This window comes from Leucoraja erinacea, chromosome 2 (genome assembly GCF_028641065.1).
Source record: "Leucoraja erinacea ecotype New England chromosome 2, Leri_hhj_1, whole genome shotgun sequence".
NCBI classification, from domain to species: Eukaryota; Metazoa; Chordata; class Chondrichthyes; order Rajiformes; family Rajidae; genus Leucoraja; species Leucoraja erinaceus.
The window spans coordinates 84,796,462-84,819,743 of NC_073378.1; the positions used below are offsets into that span (position 1 = coordinate 84,796,462).

A 23,282-nucleotide genomic window follows, 5' to 3' on the forward strand; every position below is an offset into this window, starting at 1 on the left:
CAGTATCTTGTACCTGCCTTCTCTCCATACCCTCTGATCCCCTTAGCCACAAGGGCCACATCTAACTCCCTCTTAAATATAGCTAATGAACTGACCTCGACTTCCCTCTGTGGCAGAGAGTTCCAGAGATTCACCACTCTCTGTGTGAAAAAAGTTCTTCTCATCTCGGTTTTAAAGGATTTCCCCCTTATCCTTAAGCTGTGACCCCTTGTCCTGGACTTCCCCAACATTGGGAGCAATCTTCCTGCATCTAGCCTGTCCAACCCCTTAAGAATTTTGTAAGTTTCTATAAAATCCCCTCTCAATCTCCTAAATTCTAGAGAGTATAAACCAAGTCTATCCAGTCTTTCTTCATAAGACAGCCCTGACATCCCAGACATGTCAGTCTGGTGGACCTTCTCTGTACTCTCTCTATGGCAAGAATATCTTTCCTCAGATTAGGAGACCAAAACTGTACGCAATACTCCAGTTGTGGTCTCACCAAGACCCTGTACAACTGCAGTAGAACCTCCCTGCTCCTATACTCAAATCCTTTTGCTATGAAAGCTAACATACCATTCGCTTTCTTCACTTCCTGCTGCACCTGCATGCCTACTTTCAATGACTGGTGTACCATGACACCCAGGTCTCGCTGCATTTCCCCTTTTCCTAGTCGGCCATAATACCTTAGGAGGTGGTGTTGTGCAGCCCGAGCAAATTGGTTGAGATTCTTTGCTTTAGGTGTTTAGTATAAGGCTCATTCACTCATGTGCCACCATAAATGCTTTAACAATGACCGGGTGCTTGGCCTTTGAGTGTGCACATCAGCAATAGTATTGCAATCCCTTCACTGCGATTGGAATCACCTTGATGGTGGAGATTGAACAGTTTTTAATTATTCTTTGTATAGTTCTACTCTAGAGGGATGCTTGCTGAACACTATTCTAGTTATGAGTCTAAAGAAAGGTCTCGACCCGAAACATCATCCATTCCTTCTCGCCAGAGATGCTACCTGGCCCGCTGAGTTACTCCAGCATTTTGTGTCGACCTTCGATTTAAACCAGCATCCACACCATTCTAGTTAAACTCTAAGCTACTTCTAAGACCTTCCTGAAGTGCAGTGTCTGAATTGGACTTGATACTCCATCGTGGACCTAACCAACAATTAATAAAAATCCAGCATAACTTTCTTCCTTTAATGATTTGTGCACCCTGATTAATTCAGTATTTTTTGTTGCATTAACAGTCTATTTACTTTTCTCATTCAAAGGCAGTTATAGAGAATCATACAGCACGCTAGCAGCTTCTTCACCTGCCCTGACAATAAACAATTTTCACAATATTAAATGACATTAGCTATGTGACCGGTCATTTTGTTTCCCAGTTTAACGCTATTTGTGAATTTTGAAATTATGTCTAGTCGAAAATAGCTTTTATCTTTCCACTCCACGCTCAGTCCTGATGCCGAGTCGCAATTCCACCCACCCACCCATTCACGTAGAAGATGCCCCTCAAATCGCTGAGTTCCCCCAGCAGTTAAAAAAAAAATTGCTTTGAAATTATACTCTGCAATTATGCTCTGCATTCCCAAATGCAAATTGCTGATATTGATAAAGTAGCATCAGTTCCTAGGAAATACCATTCATTGCATTGCAACTTGTGAAACGACCTCTCTCTTACTATTGTAATGCCCATCTCTTGGTTAACCACGTATCTAAACGTAGACATGGTGCATACTTCAATTTGAAGTATGCACCATGTTTGCCGAGTGCAGCTTTGAGCTCCGGCGGAAACTTCAGTGCATTTCCTCGGTGCAGCGAGCTCCTCTTTGCTCCTCTTTGCTCCTCCCTGCGGCGCGCGGCCCGCCTCTTGTGCTTGGCCACGCCCCTTTGTGCGCGCAGCCGTGCCTTTTAACGTCAAATCACTATCCCCACCCCTTCTACCCACTTACGTGCTGACGTCGTTGGCCACTCGGCCGTGCGTCGCCCCGCTCGCTCTGGGATTGCAATGATTTAGAAGTTCAGGAATCCCACGTGACGTCACCAAAGGGTGATGTAATGCTTCTCTAAATAGAATGTATTGTAATCTTCTCTCAGTCCAACGTGGTTCCTCACAGACCCGCTTCTTCAATTGGACTTTCGCTAAGTTATTGGAAAATTAGTGAAAGGCACAAGGACGACAACCTCTCAGGTATTTTGACCCTTTTGTGCACTTTTCAACTGAGTTGTTTCTGTAAAACATAGTTAATTTGCATCTGTTTGTAATTTTTTTCCTCTTTTTGTTGATGCTAAATGGTAAACAGTAACAGTATCGGTGCGGGCACCGGGGGGTGTGTTACGGGTTAGAAACTGCTGATTGTTACTGCTAATAAGTTGCAAACTGCGATTCGCTGTCACGTAAAACGGGTCCATTTTATGGGAAAAGTGTGCTTAAATGAAAGTTCCTCAGATAAATGTTTCAATGGAAAGTCATTAGTATTCTTACGCTGTTTTTGTCTGGCGTGTGATAGTCTCCTCCAAAGGGCAGGGACGCCAAATGAGAATGTTCAAAATTTGTGAAAAAAACTGATTGGTGTGTAAACATAAAAAAATAAACACTTATTTGCTGTTATTCAGTTTTCAGCTGTTTATTGTTAGTTATTTTGCTGTCAAGTGTGCACTCATGTAATGGACCTGTTATACGTTATAGTAACTCTTGGTCGGACGCTTCCAATGAGTTTTGAATACAAGTGTTGAATTGGTGCAGATCCATGGAGTTTTACACGTGTTGGGATTAACACAAGTCTCTTCTGGACGTTTTAAGGTGCTAAATTTAGATTTTTTGTTGCCAGATGAGAACACTTTTGAAATTGTGATTGACTATGTCCTTCGTGGCTGCGGTCCATTGATCACTATATATTTAGTTTTGTCCATTTAAAATTGCCATCAGGAAAGATATTTTGTTATTATATATGAGAGCAGGGTTATAGTTGGCCATTACGTCATTCTGCAGCCTATTAAGCATGTTTGATTAACAGCCCGCGATATTGAGGGTTGGGGGGGATCTGCTGACAAAGCGCACTATTAGAGCCCTCCGTTTGAAAAATATCTAAAGATGAAATGTCTTAAAACCTTGACAAGTGTAATTTCCAGTCATTTTCACTTTATTTTGTATATAACTGCCCTTTCCGGACAATCTTTAATGACCACTGTACTTGTAAAACGATACATTAGAACTTGAAACGTGTTCTCTATTATTGATGAAGAGGTATATTCAGTCATTCATCTTGAGTTTGTAGACCCCATCACTGATGATTTTTAAGCAACTTTAAGAGACAAGTTGGGAATCTGAATTGACGCCATGCGAGAGAGAACAAATTAAACCAATTTCATATCATACTTTTGTTTTGCACCTACACGCATACATAATTATTATTTTAGTGCAGTGTGTCAATAAATCTCATGTGAAGTTTCTCAGGGGTGGAACTTGAGCATTTCTGCCGAACTGTACAGCAGACCCACTGTACAAGGACTGTAGAACGATCAACTTTAAATGTCGAACTTGTGAGACAGGCATTGTTGCACTTGCAGCGTTGATCATACGCTGTAGTTCCTGTGCCGGATTGCCGAGGAATTCCTCCAGAGTGCATGCATCGACGAGTTCAGTTTAGACACCGGCCCAAGCTCGCTGTTTTTTCGCAGTCAGAGCGTTTCGCGCAGCGACAATAAAGGAAACTTGCTTCTTTGCTTGAAAGAGAACGCCGCGGCGAAGTTTAATTTCTCTAAGCCTCTTTAGCATCATGCCTGGATACTTTGTTTTCTCTTCTGTTGTTACAAAATTGAAAGTGAGCTTTTCGCTATATAACTGCCCCTAAAATAACCAACATTTTATGTAACCAGTACGATCGCCAGGGACCGTGCGCTATGAGAGCTGAGATAATGGCATATAGACTAGCAAAAGTTCAGTTACTCATCCTTCATGCTGAAGATCGAAAAAGGAGCAGCTTTAAATAACCGAGTACACTTTATTAAACTATTTCAGAGATAGCGCACTGTTCACGACATCATATTCTTGAGAGACGAGTATTTGAACGGAGTACTCAGCATCGCCGGTAGACCCTCACTAACTGCGAAACTTTCACAAATTGTTGAATGCATAAGGGCTCTAGACAGATGAATAATAAGCTAAATTAAAATTTGGGACGCCTGCACTGCTCACGAAGTTGTTTGATTGGAATAGAGCAGTTTTTACTGGATATGACCGTGAATACCATACCCAGTCCAGCCTTCTGCCGTGTAGTCCCCGGGACGAACACATTGTTGATTGATTGAGCTCTTTGGTCAAATAGTAGCGTGGATCTCCCACCGAGTGGAACACTAAAGTACTAATTGTTTTGGGAAACTCCGTGGTTGTAAGGTCCATGCGTACCGTTGCCACCATCTACAGCTCCTTCCGACACAGTGACTGTACGGTCATTTACAAAATATCCAGCCTTAAATTGTGATAGCTTACACACTGTAATAGATTCACAGAAGTAAGGGGAAAAAAAGGCAAATGACAATTGAACACTTGGCCAAGTGAAGTCACTAATTGTCACCGGTAAAATGAGCAACATTTAACCTCTTCGCCGGAATTGTATTTTATCTCGGCTTTTCAATGGAAGGGTCATTAAGAGCAGTTGAGGCCTTGTTAAAAGTACCACCTGCTCGCCACCCTATTCTCGAAAAGATACATGTTTTAATGTTCTTTGGAAGATGTTAAAGATTCAGCATCCTTTTGCAGTCTTGTGTGGGTATACACCTACCTCATCATTGTTGGCGGAAGGCACTATGTGAAGATCACTTTAATTTTTCCATACAATATTGTGAGTGTGTGTGTGTGTATATATATATATATACACCAGTTTGCAAGTTTACTCTTGAAAACTAAAAAGCCTTTTCATCTTGGAAATTTGTTATACATTGATACATTTTCTTGAATGCACTAACAGTACATTAAAGGGAGGTTCTTATTTAACATGATAAATAAAATATAATTGCACAGAAGATATTTTTTGCAAATATATTTGAATCAAATTACATTGTAAACACTTTGATTAGATTCACTGCCATACGTCAAAGTATTCTTAAAGTACATCTATTTCTATTGACTGTATTGTTCCCAGCAAGGCAAAGAAGGAGGCAGACCTATTGGAGTGATTAATGTGGATTGGCAAAATGGCTTAAATGTAAGTGGTGGGATGAAGCACCCATTCTGTGCCCTACGGGCTAATTTTGTGAGTGAGAAAAGTAAAATCCACAAATGTAACCTTTCCTCAATAATCTTGATCTCATTACTGGGTTTCCTTTGTGAAAGACTTGGCATGGTTTGCTAGCTCAATGGTTGGATTGAGCCCCATGTTTAAAATATCACCTTTAAGGCTCATTAGGCTAAAAATCGTTTTTTTTGTGAATTTATCTGTACATCATAAAGTATTTCATCATCTTCTTTCCTTCCCACCCCACTCTTTCTCCCCCATTCCACTCTTTCACTCCTTTCTGTCTCTTCCTCTCCCATCACACTTGATCATATGCATTGCTTTCTCTTTCATTGCTCTCTCCCTCTCCCACCCTTCTCGTTCGCTCCCACTCCTCTTCCTCATAGCTCTCTCCCCATCCTTTCTCTCATCGCTTTCTCACTCATCATGCTCTGTCTTGCCCCTCTCACCTCTCCCCCTCCCCCCTTCACTGTATTTAAAAATAAATGTCTGACTCTTCAACTTCCCAAAAATTGTTTCCCTCTGTCACAGTCCATGACTAATATATCTCTTCAAACAAGATTCCTCATTCCTCACCTCAACTCGTTTTCCTTCTTTGTATTCATATTTTATCAGTTCACCCTGTTTGATCTTGACCTAGTTGTAATTAAATGCAAGCGTCTATCTTAGGCCCTTCTGAATAAAAACATACCTGGAGTATTCCTGCCTAATCAAATGGACATTGACGGAGAGGAATAAAGCTTGGGAGAGTGACTAGCAGAAGATTAACATAGCTAGCCACAAAATAAGAGAAATCTAATGGTTTCTGCACTGTAACTGATTGGCCTTGGCTATGCTTTTCTGGTGGACTAAATTTTTGACATTTTGTGGTATGGTTTAAGTCATATTGCAAAAAGGATAAAAGAGGCATACAAACTCAATTGTATATTATCAATAATCTAATGTGTAGGAAGGAACTGCAGATGCTGGTTTAAACTGAAGATAGACACAAAATGCTGGAGTCACTCAGCGGGACAGGCAGCATCTCTGGAGAGAAGGAATGAGTGACACTTCGGGTTTAGAGCCTTCTTCAGACTAGTCAGGGAAATGGGTAACGAGAGATATAAGCAGTGAGTGATAGAAAACAAATGAATTAAAGATATTTCGAGGTGAGTGACAATGGGAAGATTTAATTTAAAAAATAATTGTTACCATTTCTCCTCTTGATCCTAATTTTAACTTTTGATGCTGAAATGAAATACGTCCATGTGATAACATACAGGTAAATATAAGTTTTAACAAATCGTAATAAAAGTATACATAAATCAGTATTATTCTTCTCAGTATTTGTTGCAGCAATGTTTGTTTTCTTTTGCCTCATCATACCACATACATTCAGATGCTATTTTCACAATTGTAAGTCCTCTCGTGAACATGTCTTTTTCCTTCATTATTACATAAATGGAAGATTTATTTCAAAGAAATAATGACAGCTTAAAATTGAGTAAAGGAGGATTATTGCTTTCAGCATCAGTCTTCTATCATGGATAAAATTTCTGAACTAATCAAAAAATTATAATTGCTTCTATTTTCCTTTCTGTAGATTGACATTTATGATACCAATAATTCCATGACAGATGCATGACTGGATAATAAAGTGAAGGAAATAAATTATATGGATACCCATAAAATTGGTGAACAGTATATATGAACAGCCTTGGATAAAGAGAAGCACTTAGTGGGACATTTTGTTTGTCTGCTTTCTGCTCCATTGGAATAAAAACGCACTTGTATGGATTTGGTGAGTTTTCTTTAATATGGTATATCATATTGCTTTGTATAAATTTTTATTCTCTGCTTGCTGAAATGTCCTAATTACATCTGAATTCCAGTGGAGATCCATCCTACCTATGGCTTTTTAGTTTTCATAAAACCATAAATAAATGTTGCCTTCCTTCATTTTAGCATTTCTACTTGGTTACATCTGTACAACATTTGCTTCATTCAAGAGTGACCTAGACAAGTTTCTGAATGGAGAAAATTTGCAGAGCTGTGGGGATGGTGAAGTGATGAAATGTACAGGATTGCTCTTACAATCTTGTAAAGATTCGACAGCTGAAATAGCCTTGTTCCATGCTGTAGATATTCTGTGATTCTATTTGGCAGTCACTTTTCCTGCATGATCTACTTTTTTTTCATTAAACGTTTCCCAAGTTTAACAAAGCTTGGATAGGGTGGATGTGGAGAGGATGGTTCCACTAGTGGAAGAGTCTAGGACTAGTGGTCATAGCCTCAGAATTAAAGGACGTTCTTTTAGGAAGGAGATGAGGAGGAATTTCTGTAGTCGGAGGGTAATGATTCTGGAATTCTTTTCCACAGAAAGCTGTGGAGGCTGTCGGTGGATATTTTTAAGGCAGAGATAGATAGATGGATTCTTGATTAGCACAGATGTCAGAGGTTATGGGGAGACGGCAGGAGAAAGGGGATAGGAGAGAGAGATAGATCAGCCATGATTGAATGGCGGAGTAGACGTTATGGGCTGAATGGCCTAATTCTGCTCCTATCACATGATCTTATGAAATAATAGTGACATGTTAAATATTTTAGACAATGCTGAAGATATTTGTGGCAATTAAGGGGAAATAACGTTGAATTTCTGAATACTGCACTAATGTCTGGAAATTAATGATGAATTACTAAAGATTTTATATGAAAAACAGACATGTACTTCTCTATATACACATGCAAATCAACTTAATACCTTCATATTGTGACTTCGGTGGTGGGAAAGATGCTGGAGTCAATTATTAAAGAGATAATAATGGGGCATTTGGATAGCAGTAAAAGGATTAGTCCAAGTCAACATGGATTTATGAAAGGGAAATCATGCTTGACTAATCTTCTGGAATTTTTTGAGGATGTGACAAGTAAAATGGATGAAGGGGTGCCAGTGGATGTAGTGTATCTAGACTTTCAGAAAGCCGTTGATAAGGTCCCGCACGGGAGACTGGTGACTAAAATTAGAGTACATGGTATTGGGGGTAGGGTGTTAACTTGGATAGAAAATTGGTTGGCAGACCGGAAGCAAAGAGTAGGAGTGAACGGGTCCTTTTCAGAATGGCAGGCAGTGGCGAGTGGAGTGCCGCAAGGCTCGGTGTTGGGGCCGTAACTGTTTACCATGCATATTAATGATTTGGAAGAGGGAATTAGGAGCAACACTAGCAAGTTTGCGGATGACACAAAGCTGGGTGGCAGAGTGAGCTGTGAAGAGGATGTTAGGAGGTTGCAGGGTGACCTGGACAGGTTGAGTGAGTGGGCAGATGCGTGGCAGATGCAGTATAATATAGATAAATGTGAGGTTATCCACTTTGGCGGGAAAAACAAGGGGGCAGATTATTATCTCAATGGGGTTAGGTTAGGTAAGGGGGAGGTGCAGCGAGACCTGGGCATCCTTGTACACCGGTCACTGAAAGTTGGCTTACAGGTACAGCAGGCAGTGAAGAAAGCTAATGGAATATTGGCCTTCATAACAAGAGGATTTCAGTATTGGAGTAAAGAGGTTCTTCTGCAGTTGTATAGGGCTCTGATGAGACCACATCTGGAGTATTGTGTACAGTTTTGGTCTCCTAATTTGAGGAAGGACATCCTTGTGATTGAGGCAGTGCAGCGTAGGTTCACAAGATTTATCCCTGGGATGGCGGGACTGTCATATGAGGAAACATTGAAAAGACTAGGCTTGTATTCACTGGAGTTTAGGATGAGGTGGGTTCTTATAGAAACATATAAAATTATAAAAGGACTGGACAAGCTAGATGCAGGAAAAATGTTCCCAATGTTGGGCGATTCCAGAACCAGGGGCCACAGTCTTAGAATAAAGGGGAGGTCATTTAAGACTGAGGTGATAAAAAAAAGTTTTCACCAGGAGAGTTGTGAATTTGTGGAATTCCCTGCCACAGAGGGCAGTGGAGGCAAAATCACTGAATGGATTTAAGAGAGAGTTAGATAGAGCTCTAGAGGCCATTGGAGTCAAGGGATATGGGGAAAAGGGTTATTGATAAGGGACGATCAGCCATGATCACAATGAATGGTGGTGCTGGCTTGAAGGGCCGAATGGCCTCCTCCTGCACCTATTTTCTATGTTTCTACATTCTGCTTGGACATTTCTCAATGACATCTGGTTCTTTCCTCAGTTATCCTCGATTCTGACTACTCTTCTAACTGCACCTTCCGGTGTAGGAATACAATCTGATAGAACTTTATTTATACCATAAAGGAAATTGGTCTGCCAACAGATATAAAATACAAGAATAGGAAGTGCAACATTTGGCCATATACTCCCTTCCTTCATATCACTGAGGGCCTGAGGCATAACCTCCAAATGCATTTTCATCATATCATCTTTAACTCTTAACTTTAAATCCCTCTTCAATTCCCATATTGACCTTCTGTCCTCCAGCTCCTCTATTACCAGAGTCAGGCCCCATGTAAATTGGATGAACAGTACTTCAGATTTTGTTTATAACCCAGTGGTTTGAAGGTTGAATCCTCAAAATTCAGGTAACTTCTACAAACAACCCCTTCCCACCCCCCCCCCCCCCCCCCCACTCCCTTCTTTGTTCCTCCCCTTCTCCTCTTCCTTCACTAAATGTTCATTAACCAGTTTCCCAGTTTGCAACAATGTATCTTTCTTGGGCTCACATCATCTCTAGCCAACAATTGGGCGGGACGGTGGCGCAGCGGTAGAGTGGCTGCCTTACCGCGTTTTCTGCGGCAGAGACCCGGGTTCGATCCCGACTATGGGTGCTGTCAGTATGGACCCCATGACTGCTCAGATTTTCTCCGCGATCTTCAGTTTCCTCCCACACGTACAGGTTTGTAGGCTGATTGGCTTTGTACAAATGCAAATTGTCCCTAGTGTGTGTAGGATGGTGTTAATGTGTGTGGATCGCTTGTCGGTGCCGACTCGGTGGGCCAAAGGGTCTGATTCTGAGCTGTATCTCTAAAGGAAAATAAATTGGCCTATCATGGAACTTCCTTGCCTGAGGTCATCTGTTGCCAACCCTGATTTGTCCTGTTTCTTTTTAATCGATTCCAGTTCCCCCCAGCCCCATTACAATCAGAAGAAGCGTCCCGACCCGAATCATCGTTTACCATTTTCTCCAGGTATGCTGCTTGACCCCCATGCATTTGTATCTATCTACAGCATATCATCACTGAATTAGACCCTTTACAGTATTCCAGACCTGGCATTTTCAACAAGTATAGATCAAACCATTGTTCTATTTTTTGGAGAGCACTTGTTGATAATAATTTTGCTTTTGTCACACATGGAGGTTATTCAGAGTGAAGTCTTCAGAGAGTGTGGCAGAATGTTAAGTAACAGGAAATTCATGAAACAAGGAATTTTTTGGAGAAAGAGCCGAGATGCTGCTTGATACTTCAAAATGATATTGGGTTAAATTCAGGAGAAAATAATGATTATTTAATCACGCACAAACTTAAAACTCAAATAGGGAAGCTAGTGTTAACAAATAAAGAATGAATAGTTCAATCAGGATTACAAATCGTTCATAAGCTTGTCTAAAAGGAAATCGAAAAAATACATATAAGGATAGGAATCTGAGAGCTGTTTTCAATTCCTGAACTTAAGGACACTGCACATGTTGTGGGGATTAAAAGTAGAGGAGATAACTGATCTCAAGTTGAAGATTGATGAGTTTGAGATGCAGCAAGAGTCACTGTGACGCATGAAGGAGGCTGAATTTTCTGCATTTCCCGCATTGTACTTTTCAAATGGCTACTCCATTGCCAGCATGAGTGGAACATAGCCATTGGAGGTCTATCCAAAAGAACTGAAAGAGCAGGAGTGTGCTAATCTCAAACAAAATTCCACCAAGTAGAACAGAGTTTAAGAAGGAGAACTTGAAGTAAATGGGTAGTGAGAGCAGATGTGAGGCATTCAATGACTGAAAGGAAATTTACTCAGAGTAGCGGGCATCATTAAGGTAAAAAAAACCCAGAAATCCTCATTTTAACAGACCACTTTATGACAGATTTTGGTAATACCGACCTTCACTGCCAGGCTGGGGCACCCTGGCACATGCCACCTCTCATGCTGCCTCCCGGCTGCTTCTGGTGCTGCTGCCACCACCATTGCCACCCTGGCCTGTACAACCTCTCAGGCAGCTTCCTGCGCTGCCGCCATCCTGACCACTCCCAGACCACGCCTGCCTCTGCCACACTGCCGCCACCGCTGCTGCAGTCACCACCACCGGCAATTACGTCACCACCACAACCATCATCACCACCATCAAAGGTGCCACTGCCACCATCGCCTCATTCATCATCACCACTGCCACCATCACCACCGCTGCCGCTGACCCTTTCTTGCACTCCGATTGCTCATGGGCCACGATTGCACCAATCCTCACCTCTTCCCCTGGCCATTAACTCACCTGGATTTGTGGTCCAGTTCCAGGCCCAGAGTCGAAAAATGGGTCTGGACCTGAGACGTCACCTATCGATGTTCTCCAGAGATACAGCCTGACCTGCTGAGTTACTCAAGCACTTTGTGCCCTTTTGTATATTAACCAGCATCTGTAGTTGTTTGTTTCTACTATTTATAAAATTAAAATCCCTTACCTGGTTATAGTGGATGATCTGTTATAACAAGGGTTGACTGTACATTAAATTAGTCTTTACTAAAAAATAAATGTTGCTGCAGTTTCCTCATATAAAGTTATAGTTAGTTATAGTTCATGATACTAAGTGTAAGATAAAGCCAACACCTACAGATCAGTCATGTAACCTAGATAGTGGAAAAGCTTCTAGAAATTAAAAGGGTTAGAATTAGAGGTCACCTGGACAACTGTGTATTACTTTGACAAGCCAACGGAGATTTGTTAAAGGCAAATTGTTTTCAATGAGGTAACAAAAGGGTGTGCAGTTGATGTAGTGTTTTGGGGCTTTCAAAGGCAATTGATAAAAGTGCCACGTAGCAGGCTTATTATCAAAATGGAACAAAATGGACAGTGGCATCATAGATACAGACTTGGCTACATGACAGGAAACAGAGGAGGAGGGAAGCATGTAATGGAGTTCCCCTAATGATAGTACTGGAACAATTATTTTTCTGCATACATATTAAAGATGTGTATGTACATGGATCTGTACCAAATCTGTGGACAATAGTAAACCTGGGAGCATGGTGCATTATAAGGAGGATATTAGATAGGCTGGCAGAATGGGCAAATGGACATTTGGTAGAAGAAATTTAAAACACAATTTAACATTATAGCTGGAAGAATGAGTCGAAATGATCTACACTAGAGGGCATAGTTTCAAAAAGGTACAGGAACAGAGAGATCTGGGGGCAAGTGTACATAAATCATTGGAAGTGATAGGGTAAGTTAAGAAAGTGTACGGTACCCTGGGTTAATAAAAAGAAGTATAGTTATTATGTAAGGAAATGATGATGTCCTTGCACAAGCCTAAGATTCAGCTACAACTGGAGAACCATGTCCAGTTCTGGCAACACACCTCATGAAACATGTGACGGATGAAGGGTATGAAAGATATTCACTGAAATGATTAAAGGAATGGAAATTATATGGGCAGACTGGCAAAGTTATGGTTGTGTTCCTTGGAATAGGTAACGATGAGAGGGGACCTGATAGAAGGAGTTGATATCATGAATGGCCTAGACAGAGTTGAATGCGGGGAAAACTGGTTACATTGTTGCAAGTTCATAAACTAGAGAACATGTTTGACAAAAGAATCAAAAATGACAAAGGAAGATGTTTGACAAAATAAGATGAGAAAAAATATTTCTGTGCATTGAATGATTCAATCACAGTTCAGTGCAAGGGTTGGTTTTATTTTTTTTTTAATTTTAGAGATACAGCGCGGAACCAGGCCCTTTGACCCACCACGTCCACACCGACCAGCAATCACTCCGTACACTAATCTAAACACACAAGGGGCTATTTTACAACTTACCAAAGCCAATTAACCCACAAACCTGTCATATTTGGAGTGTGGGAGGAAACTGGAGCAGCTGGAAAAATCCCACAAGGAGAATGTACAAACTCTGTAGAGACAGCACCCTTATGCCCCTGTCCCACTTAGGAAACCTGAACGGAAACCTCTGGAGACTTTGTGCCCCACCCAAGGTTTCCGTGCGGTTCCGGAGGTTGCAGGTGGTTGCCGGAGGTTGCAGGTAGTGGAAGCAGGTAGGGAGACTGACAAAAACCTCTGGAAACCGCATGGAAACCTTGGGTGGGGCGCAAAGTCTCCAGAAGTTTCCGTTCAGGTTTCCTAAGTGGGACAGGGGCATTAGTCAGGATTGAACCCGGGTCTCTGGTGCTGTATGGAAGCAACTCTACCGCTGTGCCACTGAGCCACGCGTGCGGTTGTGAAGGCAAAATAACAAGGTATTGAGAAGGGAACTAGACAAGTATGTGAATGGGAAAGAGAGAAGGGTCTGAAGGGTCTCAACCTGAAACGTCACCCATTCCTTCTCTCCAGAGATGCTGCCTGTCCCACTGAGTTAATCCAGCATTTTGTGTCTATCTTTGTTGTAACCAGCATCTGAAGTTCCTTCCTACAGAAGAAAATATAGTGCTGTGTGGTGAGGGTAGGAATTGGGGCTGGTATAGTATTTTAACACCTATAATTATATTCACTAAGAATTTGCGAAAAGTGATCAATATTATCAGTAGGAAGGAATGATATAATTTTGACAACCGATCAGATAACCATATAACAATTACAGACTAGAAGGGCCATCTCGGCCCCTCTAGTCTGTGCCAAACACTTACTCTCACCTAGTCCCATCTACCTGCACTCAGACCATAACCCTCCATTCCTTTCCCGTCCATATACCTATCAAATTTATTTTTAAATGAAAAAATCGAACCTGCATCCATCACTTCCACTGGAAGCTCATTCCACACAGCTACCACTCTCTGAGTAAAGAAATTTCCGCTCATGTTACCCCTAAACTTTTGTCTCTTAATTCTCCAATCATGTCCTCTTGTTTGCATCTTCCCTACTCTCAATGGAAAAAGCTTATCCATGTCAACTCTGTCTATCCCTCTCATAATTTTAAAGACCTCTATCAAGTCCCCCCTTAACGTTCTGCATTCCAAAGAATAAAGACCTACCTTGTTCAACCTTTCTCTGTAATTTAGGTGCTGAAATCCAGGCAACATTCTAGTAAATCTCCTCTGTACTCACTCTATTATGTTGACATCTTTTCTATAATTTAGCGACCAAAATTGTACACCATGTTCCAGAATTGGCCTCACCAATGCCTTGTACAATTTTAACATTACATCCCAACTTTTATACTCAATGCTCTGATTTATAAAGATCAGCACACCAAAACCTTTCTTTACCACCCTATCTACATGAGTTTCCACCTTCAGGGAACTATGCACAGTTATTCCTAGATCATTCTGTTCAACTGCATTCCTCAATTCGCTACCATTTACCATGTATGTCCTATTTTGATTTGTCCTGCCAAGATGTAGCACCTCACAGTTATCAGCATTAAACTCCATCTGCCATCTTTCAGCCCACTGTTCCAAATGGCTTAAATCTCACTGTAGACTGAAAATTTACTTCATTATCCACAACACCACCTATCTTAGTATCATCTGCATACTTACTAATCCAATTTACCACACCATCATCCAGATCATTGATGTATATGTCAAACAACAGTGGACCCAACACAGATCCCTGTGGCACCCCACTAGTCACCGGCCTCCAATCAGACAAACAGCCATCCACCATTACTCTCTGCTATCTCCCATTCAGCCACTGTTGAATCCATCTTGCTACTCCACTATTAATACCCAACAATTGAACCTTCTTAACCAACCTTCCATATGGAACCTTGTCAAAGGCCTTACTGAAGTACATATAGACAACATCCACCGCTTTTCCTCATCAATTTCCCTAGTAACCTCTTCAAAAAAATTCAAGAAGATTAGTCAAACATGACCTTCCAGGCACAAATCCATGTTGACTGTTCCTAATCAGACCCTGTTTATCCAGATGATTATATATTTTATCTCTAAGTATCCTTTCTATTAATTTGCCCACCACTGACGTCAAACTAACAGGTCTATAATTGCTAGGTTTACTCTTAGAACTCTTTTTAAACAATGGAACAACATGCGCAGTACGCCAATCCTCCAGCACCATTCCCGTTTCTAATGACATTTGAAATATTTCTGTCATAGCCCCTGCTATTTCAACACAAACTTCACTCAATTTAGCTAGGGAATATCCTGTCAGGACCTGGAAACTTATCCACTTTTATATTTTTCAAAAGTGTCAGTACTTCCTCTTCTTTGATCCTCATAGTTTCCATAGCTACTCTACTTGTTTTAGTTAGCAGCATCAGTTGTCCCTCCGAATTGTGTAATATGTTTTGCATTGTTAGTTGCATGGAAAGCTAAGACAGAAATGTAATTAGATCATTATTTTTAAGAGTGACAGTTAAAGATGCATTTATTTAATGCCTAGACTTAAATTTTGGTTGTGACTGATATCTTCTCTTCAGCCAGTGTTAATTCATGCAACCGACCATCTGTCTGTAAGTTTAAATCCATGGAGTTCCACAAAATGAATTCCATGGTTACGCTTGGTAGCTCTCTTTTGTTTGCTTACAGTTTAAATTAATTTGAAGGAAATCGACTAAAGGGCCTGTCCCACTTAGGCGATTTTTTTGGCGACTGTCACAACTGTAGCAGGTCATCGAAAAAGCGGCGACTGGAACCCCCCCCAATACCCCCACGACAATGTCTACGACAAGCTACGACAACCTACCACTTAGTCGACGTCAAGCTACGGCAAGCTACCGACAACCGGCGACCCATTAGGATGTCCACTTACGACCACACCTATGACAACTATAACCACACGGGCGACAAACAATGTCAACCTATGTCCTCCCTTGACAAGTTACGACAAGGAACAGCAACAACTGAAGAAAACTGAAGGCAATTCAGTCGCTGGTACCTGTTGACGTAGGTTGACGTAGGTAGTCGCCAACGGAATTCACTGAAGTCAGCACCTGGCGACATCTAACGTCACCTGGCGACAACCTGCATCATCCTGGTGACAACCTACGACAGGAACTATTGACAGGAAAAGACAAGCTACGCAAGCCCACTGTCGCCAAAAAGTTTTAAACATTTCAAATGTTTCAGTGGTGACCAGAAAAACATTACAACTCTTTAGGCGACTCACGACCATACAGTCGTCACCCCGCGACCATGTGGCGACTGCCTCGTCGCTTGTAGTCACCGAGAAAAAATCACCTAAGTGGGACAGGGGCTTTAAACTTTTCATCAGTTAGGACAAAGAAAAAAAAATGTTACTTATCTGCTCATAACAGAATACCGTTAGCGCTATGACAATGGGATTTCCCCCCCAGTCTACAACATAAATTGATGTAGATATGTAGGTTGAAATTTATTGTCTTAAAATACTACCTTATTTCACCACATGAAATGGGCACTGGGCAAAAACCTTGGACACTGCAATAAACTGAGCACCTTGGCAATCCATTCTTCAACATTTATTACCTACTAACAATTCGGAAACCGGTTTGGTAAGAGTTATTTTGATGTAATTAAAGTTTTCATACAGTTTTTACAGGGCCACAATTCAGAGATAACTTTTGAAATGAGAGCTAAATCTTCTTGGGGAAAACAAAAAAAATACTGTTGATAATTATTTTTCTTCCTCATGGATGTATTGTGTATTCTCCAAAACTGGCATTTAACTGCCAAATATAAAAAGTACAGGTGCTTTATTCTAAAACAGTTTGGTTAAATTGTTCAACTTTCTTTAGAAACATTATTGATGTGAAATGAGCAGGTAAGAATTGCCGTGTATTTCCTTTATTCTGGATGGAGAACAAGTGTCTGCAGTGTGACACACAGTAATGTTATGGCTGTGTACAGAACCTGCATTGGTTTGGTGCCTGATAGACACTTGTGACAGTCATCTCCAGAAAACAGGCATCATGTGATGAAGGAGTCTGGGACTGAAATGTGAATCTTCTGCTCAATTTGTGTCTGTGTGCGGCTGTTATGTCACTGGAACCTGTAGCAAATCATGCATGAAGAGTTGACAACATACTACACAAGTGATGTTTTAAATTGATCTTTGCTTCCATTGAGGTAAGCCTCTTGTTAGTTGTTCGAGACATCTGGAGTGTTTGTGGACTAACCTTCAGCTATTTTTGAATAATTTAACAGATTGAATTTATGGAAGGTTGAAATTGTTTCACAGGTGATGTTTTCTCCCCTCAGATGCTGAACAAGGGAAAACCGCAGCATCCATCCTTGTGAGGATGAAAATGCATTACAGAACGCAGTTTATCCGAATGGAACATTAAACATAAACCTCCCAGAGGAGTAGTGTGCAAGGCAATTGCACATCTCCGGGGAGTCAGTCACTTGCCAATGCCACCTGCTGGTTTGAGAATTCAAACCTACCATTGGAGCATGCTCTATGAAGGTCACGCTGATTTTATGCCTTTGGCTCCATCCACGCTGCTTCTGATGACGCCGATGACATCAGTGAGTTTGCTGTGTACGTGGCATTTCAGGAGGTCACTGACTCATTGTTCGGAAGGTGCCAGCAATTCATTAGCACTCCCTTGGTGACTGTCAAACAGGAGGAAAGAGCACTGAGATTTGCCTACATTGCTAGGCAGAGCATTACTGACTGCATGCATGAAGCCCCACTAGCTTCCCATTGTGAATCAGCACTGTTTCTCAACATGATAGGCTTTCATTTGCTCAATTCTGAACTTGTTTCCGACCATGGATATTGAGTCATGCAGGTTGGCATCTATTCTCATGGCCTCAACCATCCATGAATTGGAAAACACTCAAAGTGTACATTCATAATTTTCCTGAGTCTTTATAAGCCAGAACTATTCTGGAGCTTAAAGCCACGATAGCAGCAATATTTGCTTCTGCTGATGTTCCATCAAAGTGGTTCTTCTGACACATTCATGGAGCTGACCACCCCTTTACACTTTCAATAATATACCTAAAGCCTGCACAGAGGCAAAACAAATATTCAATAACTCCAACATTGTGAACAATAAGCAGACAGAACAGTACACCAAGAAGCTGCACATTGCCACGTTTTCTCAATGGTCTCCATATCCTCTGTGGCAGGGTTAAAGCCATGTACCACAGTACGAGTTCATTCAAAGAGTTCTCCCGAGTTTGCCCTGATTCGAACTCGGAGATTTACGGTAATGGCCGCTCGTCGGTACTCGTGGCTCTCGTGGACATTTTTCAACATGTTGAAAAATCTTCACGAGTCTTCCCGAGCTTACCGCGTTTCCCGAGTACCTGCCGTTAGCGTTACGAGCCGCTAAGAGACGTTCCCGAGCTCCGATGTACCCGCTACATTCATTCTACGTACTTCTGCAGACTTCTTCTGACCCTTCTTCTAAAAGAACAAATGTATGTGCAATGAAGGACATAATAAGAATTGGAGAGGGATGGGTGTGCATGCTGAGCCTATAATTAGTATAGTGCTCAGAAGTAATATGGCCTAGCATCCTCCCTTTAGCTAGCATTGTGGATTTGTTGACCCTTTAATTGCATTGCAGCCATATCCTGGTGATCTGAAAGTAGATTGTATTGGATCACTGACACTTCCAAGTTCAACTCAGTTCTTTCCCTATCCTACATTACCCAACCTCTCAACATTGGACACATTTTGTGATATTCTCATTGTTGGTGGACAAAACTACTAGAACTGTCATGCACAGCAGCATTGTAGAACACATTAATCATAGAGGCAGAATGGTTTAGGAATATATCCAATACCATCATCTCATGCAATGAATAATATTATTGATCTTTCCCAGGAATTAATTAATACATTAAAAAAAACTTTGCAGTTCTGAGATCAGGAGGAAGGCCATTGATTGATGAAAAAGCATAACCCAATTATAACAATTAGTCATTTCATCATACTTCAACTGAGGGCAATAAAGAAAATGACTGAGATCAAATGATTACACCAGACCAATTATTGTATTCTCAGTTTACTAGTTGTAAGAAAGGAACAACAGTGGCATCGGTACAGGGAAAATAAATTTAGTTGAATAGTTATTATCACCAGTAAAACATGATTTTAAAAAAAACAGACTATCATTGATAGAAAATTCAATTTCAGTCAACCTCATGAAGCATTAATTGGTTATTTAGCAATTAAAAATAGGATTACATGGTTTGTGTGAAATGGAAGGGAAACATTCAGCTCAATCAATCCAAGTCGGCTGTAATGCTTCACTCAGCTTTTCTTATTTCATCTCATCTGAACATTACATTGTAACCCTCCATTCCCTTTCCCTGATACTTCAGTTTTGCCTTAGTTGCATCAATATGATTGACTTCGACCATGCATTATCACAGCAAGGTCAACATTCTTGACGCTCTCTAAGTAAAAATACATTTTGAATACATTGGATTTCTTGGTGACTGTCATAATAATGACATATCATGAAATATCATTATATTACAAATGATGACAACTTCATGTCATTAAAAATGTTTTACAAAATCAATTTATTGGTGTAAGCTGATGTATTAGGGAATTATAAGAGCTCTTGGAGGAATGAATATGGGCACTTTCCCAATTATCAAATTTTCTGACACAATTCAGCTCTTCAGCGTAGGTTAAACATTCAGCAAATACAAACAATTTTAATTCCATGGCTTTTTTGCAAGGGGTAAATATTTTATCCAACATAATATATTGTGCAGTTATTACTATAAACCAACCTAAGAATTGTTTCATAGTAACAGCACAATTTACTTTCTAATCTATTATATTTTATCTGCATTCAGATGTCAAAGATGTTATTGTTCACAAAATCTTACAATTTACAAAATCTAACAATGATATTCAAAACAACTAGAATATAGTGGAACACAATAATGTTTTTTGGGGGTGGTGGAAGCAAATTGTTTTCATATTGGTTATAGAATAAATTGTTACTGGTTCTTCGGATACTTAAATATGCAAGCCAGCCCTGGTTTAACAAAGAGGGTTAAATTATTTACTGTATTGAGAGAGATAATCAGCAGAAAAATTATTGCTGGGTTTACAGTTAAAGCTCTGAAGAGCAAAAACTTTATTGACTTAAGAAATAATGTTGCATAAAAATAAAGCAATTGGTTGAAATACAATAATTATTAGTTAAATCAGCAAAAACATGTAGAATAAGTCCATACTGATACTTTTAAGAATTATTCTATAAATTAAACAATCTAAATATAAATCAATTTTTGAATTATATTCAATAAAATTGTTTATTTAATATGCTCATAAAATATTTTCAGTTATCGTCCAGTATAAGCCTTCATTTTCAAACTTAAATGTGCTATTTTCTTTCCCAATTTCAATTTTAAATGGAAATGTTATACTTTACTAGACCAAGCGGGACCCGTTGGATCCCGTCCTCAACGTGTCACAGGGGAGGGCTGGTCCCCGAACGCAATATTCCACCACTCGTAGGTCCCAATACTCACCACTCCTTAGAGAGGGAAGGGGTAGAGAGGGAGGGGGAGGGGGAGGGGGTAGAGAGGGAGGTGGAGAAGGTAGAGAGGGAAAGGAATAGTGGCAGGGGGAGGGGATAGAGAGGGAGAATGGCAGAAGGGAGGGGGCACCCCATCTCCTTCCTCCTGATTTTCCTCATCCTCCTCCCATCACTCCCATTCCCTGCCCTAGGACCTACCCAGGTCGTAGAGCAGCACCAGGGCCTGGACAGCTTGAGAGGCCATTGTGATTGGTGTACTGTGAGAGGCATTGTGACATCATCACTGGACACTCTCTGAAAAAGTGGTTTTGGCTTTTTTTGAAACTTTAAATTATGAATAACTTTGGAAATATAGGTTGGAATGCGACGGGAAGATGTTTATCGCTTCGACAGGAAAAGTGTGAGTAGAATATGTGAAAATGGGAAGGCTGTGGCCCAGCATTTGGAAGACGATAGGAAAAAGCAAAGCAGAGTGACACATTGCCGGCAAAAACAAAGAGTCTTAGTAAAATAGATTATTATATTGCATTTCAAGGATAAGACTTAATTTTCTGAATGGTCTAAAAATGATTAATGTCTTCTATCGTCGTTTCAATTTTTCTATTTTCATCTTACGACTCCAGTAAAATTGGTTGGTATGTGGTATTTAAAACAAGCTGATGTCTATTTAATAAGCTTATGGTTTATCCAGATTTTATTGACATTTCTTAAAAGATGCAAATGTGCACATTTTGCCTGTTACTTTGCAACATACAGCAAGAGCCAACTTTCTTTTCAATCTGCCAGTGCAGGTTTAATAGCAATATTCATGTCAGCAGGATACTTATACTATCTGCTTGAAATGCAGATGGGTTGAGGTGGGGTGAGAAGCAAAGATCATAGATCCCAGAGTAATCAGATATTTAAACCATCGTCATCAATCACATGGCAACTCTTCCTTATTTTGAAGAAAATTGGAACCTAGGAATAGCCGGAATTGGAAAAGAACATTACATTCCTCTGGCTGTTCCTCAAGTTCAAATAATATCAACTTCCTGTTAGACGACAGTAATTTCCACCTTCACAGGATGCCCAGACAATATGCTTCATCAACGTCTCTGTGAAATAAATGACAGTTGACCCTTTCAGCTTTTCAAAGAATTTTTCAATAAGACTGGATAAATAATGAAAATGTTCCACAACATTTCTTCTCTCCATTTTATAAATACCCGTGTTTTTCAATTTTAGCTTTTAGCTTAGGTAGCTGATGCTTTTATGCTTTGATGTCCTCTTCTAATACTTTCAAAAAGCACATTTCCTCACTGTAGCCGTGAATAGAAATTTATAAGTATTTGAACTTATGGTCAATAAATTGTGTGATTATGTTGTGTGAATGATGAACGATTGTGCTGTATATCTCTGGTTAATACACTGTACTAAGTTTAGTTTTTCTAATTTTGCTGCTACATTAAAGCTGCTCTGGGCTATTTTGTTCCGACACCTCTTCCTGCATTGCCTCCTGTGGATTGGAGTTCACTTTATATATATTTTTCACCATATCTTTATTATGCAATATTACTACTTGCTAATGCAGTCCCATGATCTTTTCAAATCCCTTGGTTTTTAGTTTGTTGACTTCTTGATGTTTAGAGACTTCCCATGTTATATTGACTACACCATTAGTTTAATGTTAAGATTTATTTGCAAATCAATTTTTATGATATATTCAATAACTTCTTACCTTTTATATTCAGACCCAAATTATTTTCTTCCATTCTGAAGCAGTGTCATGTGCATCTGTGTATAGTTCTTTATCTCATTTGATTTAAAGTTTTCAATAATAGGACACCAAAGCATGCTTAGTGTTTCAGTTCTAATACATAATTCAAATCATATCCAACCTCCTAAACAAATATAGTGCTTTGCTTTGAAGAAGGGTCTCGACCCAAAACGTCACCTTTTCCTTCTCACCAGAGATGCTGCCTGTCCCGCTGAGTTACTCCAGCTTTTTGTGTCTGTCATAGAGCTTTGCTTGTCAGGAATACATGTTAGGAATTCAGGCGTAGAGATCAGAAAACAGTGCATGGCCTCAATTACATGCCCACATTCCAGCAACTCAGATTCATCAAATGGATTGAAAGCACCTCCTGGTTGTTGAGTCAATGTGAAATAGATTTGGGTGGTCTCATTTCAATTTATTATGCCGTGGGCTGGATCCACCCCCTATTTCTTAGTGCAACATAGATGCTGTTTTGTGAGTGGGATTTATTATAATAGAATATGAGGATGCTTTATTTTGTATCAAACCGGGTGCTCAGCACTCCCCTTCCCATTCCCAATCTGACCATTCTGCCCTGGGTCTCCACCATTGTCAGAGTGAGGCCCAGTGCAAATTGGAGATACTGCACCTCATATTTTGCTTGGGTAGTTTACACCCCAGCGGTATGAACATTGACTTTTCTAACTTCAAGTCGCCCTTGCTTTCCCCCTCTTTCCATCCCCTCCCCCTTCCCAGTT

The 23,282-nt window shown here is 40.4% G+C and overlaps 1 protein-coding gene across 3 annotated transcripts in view; it reads left to right on the forward strand.

Moving 5' to 3' along the window:
* Positions 1 to 1,932: 1,932 nt before the first annotated feature.
* The window catches only part of creb5b (cAMP responsive element binding protein 5b), a 299,242-nt gene continuing 277,892 nt past the window's right edge, over positions 1,933 to 23,282 (forward strand). Inside the window, exons 1-2 of one of the 3 annotated variants that reach the window (XM_055659976.1) lie at positions 1,933 to 2,169; positions 6,798 to 6,995. In XM_055659976.1, the coding sequence (XP_055515951.1) occupies positions 6,987 to 6,995 (9 nt within the window). In that variant the 5' untranslated portion in view covers positions 1,933 to 2,169; positions 6,798 to 6,986. The remainder of the gene's footprint in view (positions 2,170 to 6,797; positions 6,996 to 23,282) is intronic. The other 2 variants (XM_055659958.1, XM_055659968.1) reach the window with 2 other exon arrangements.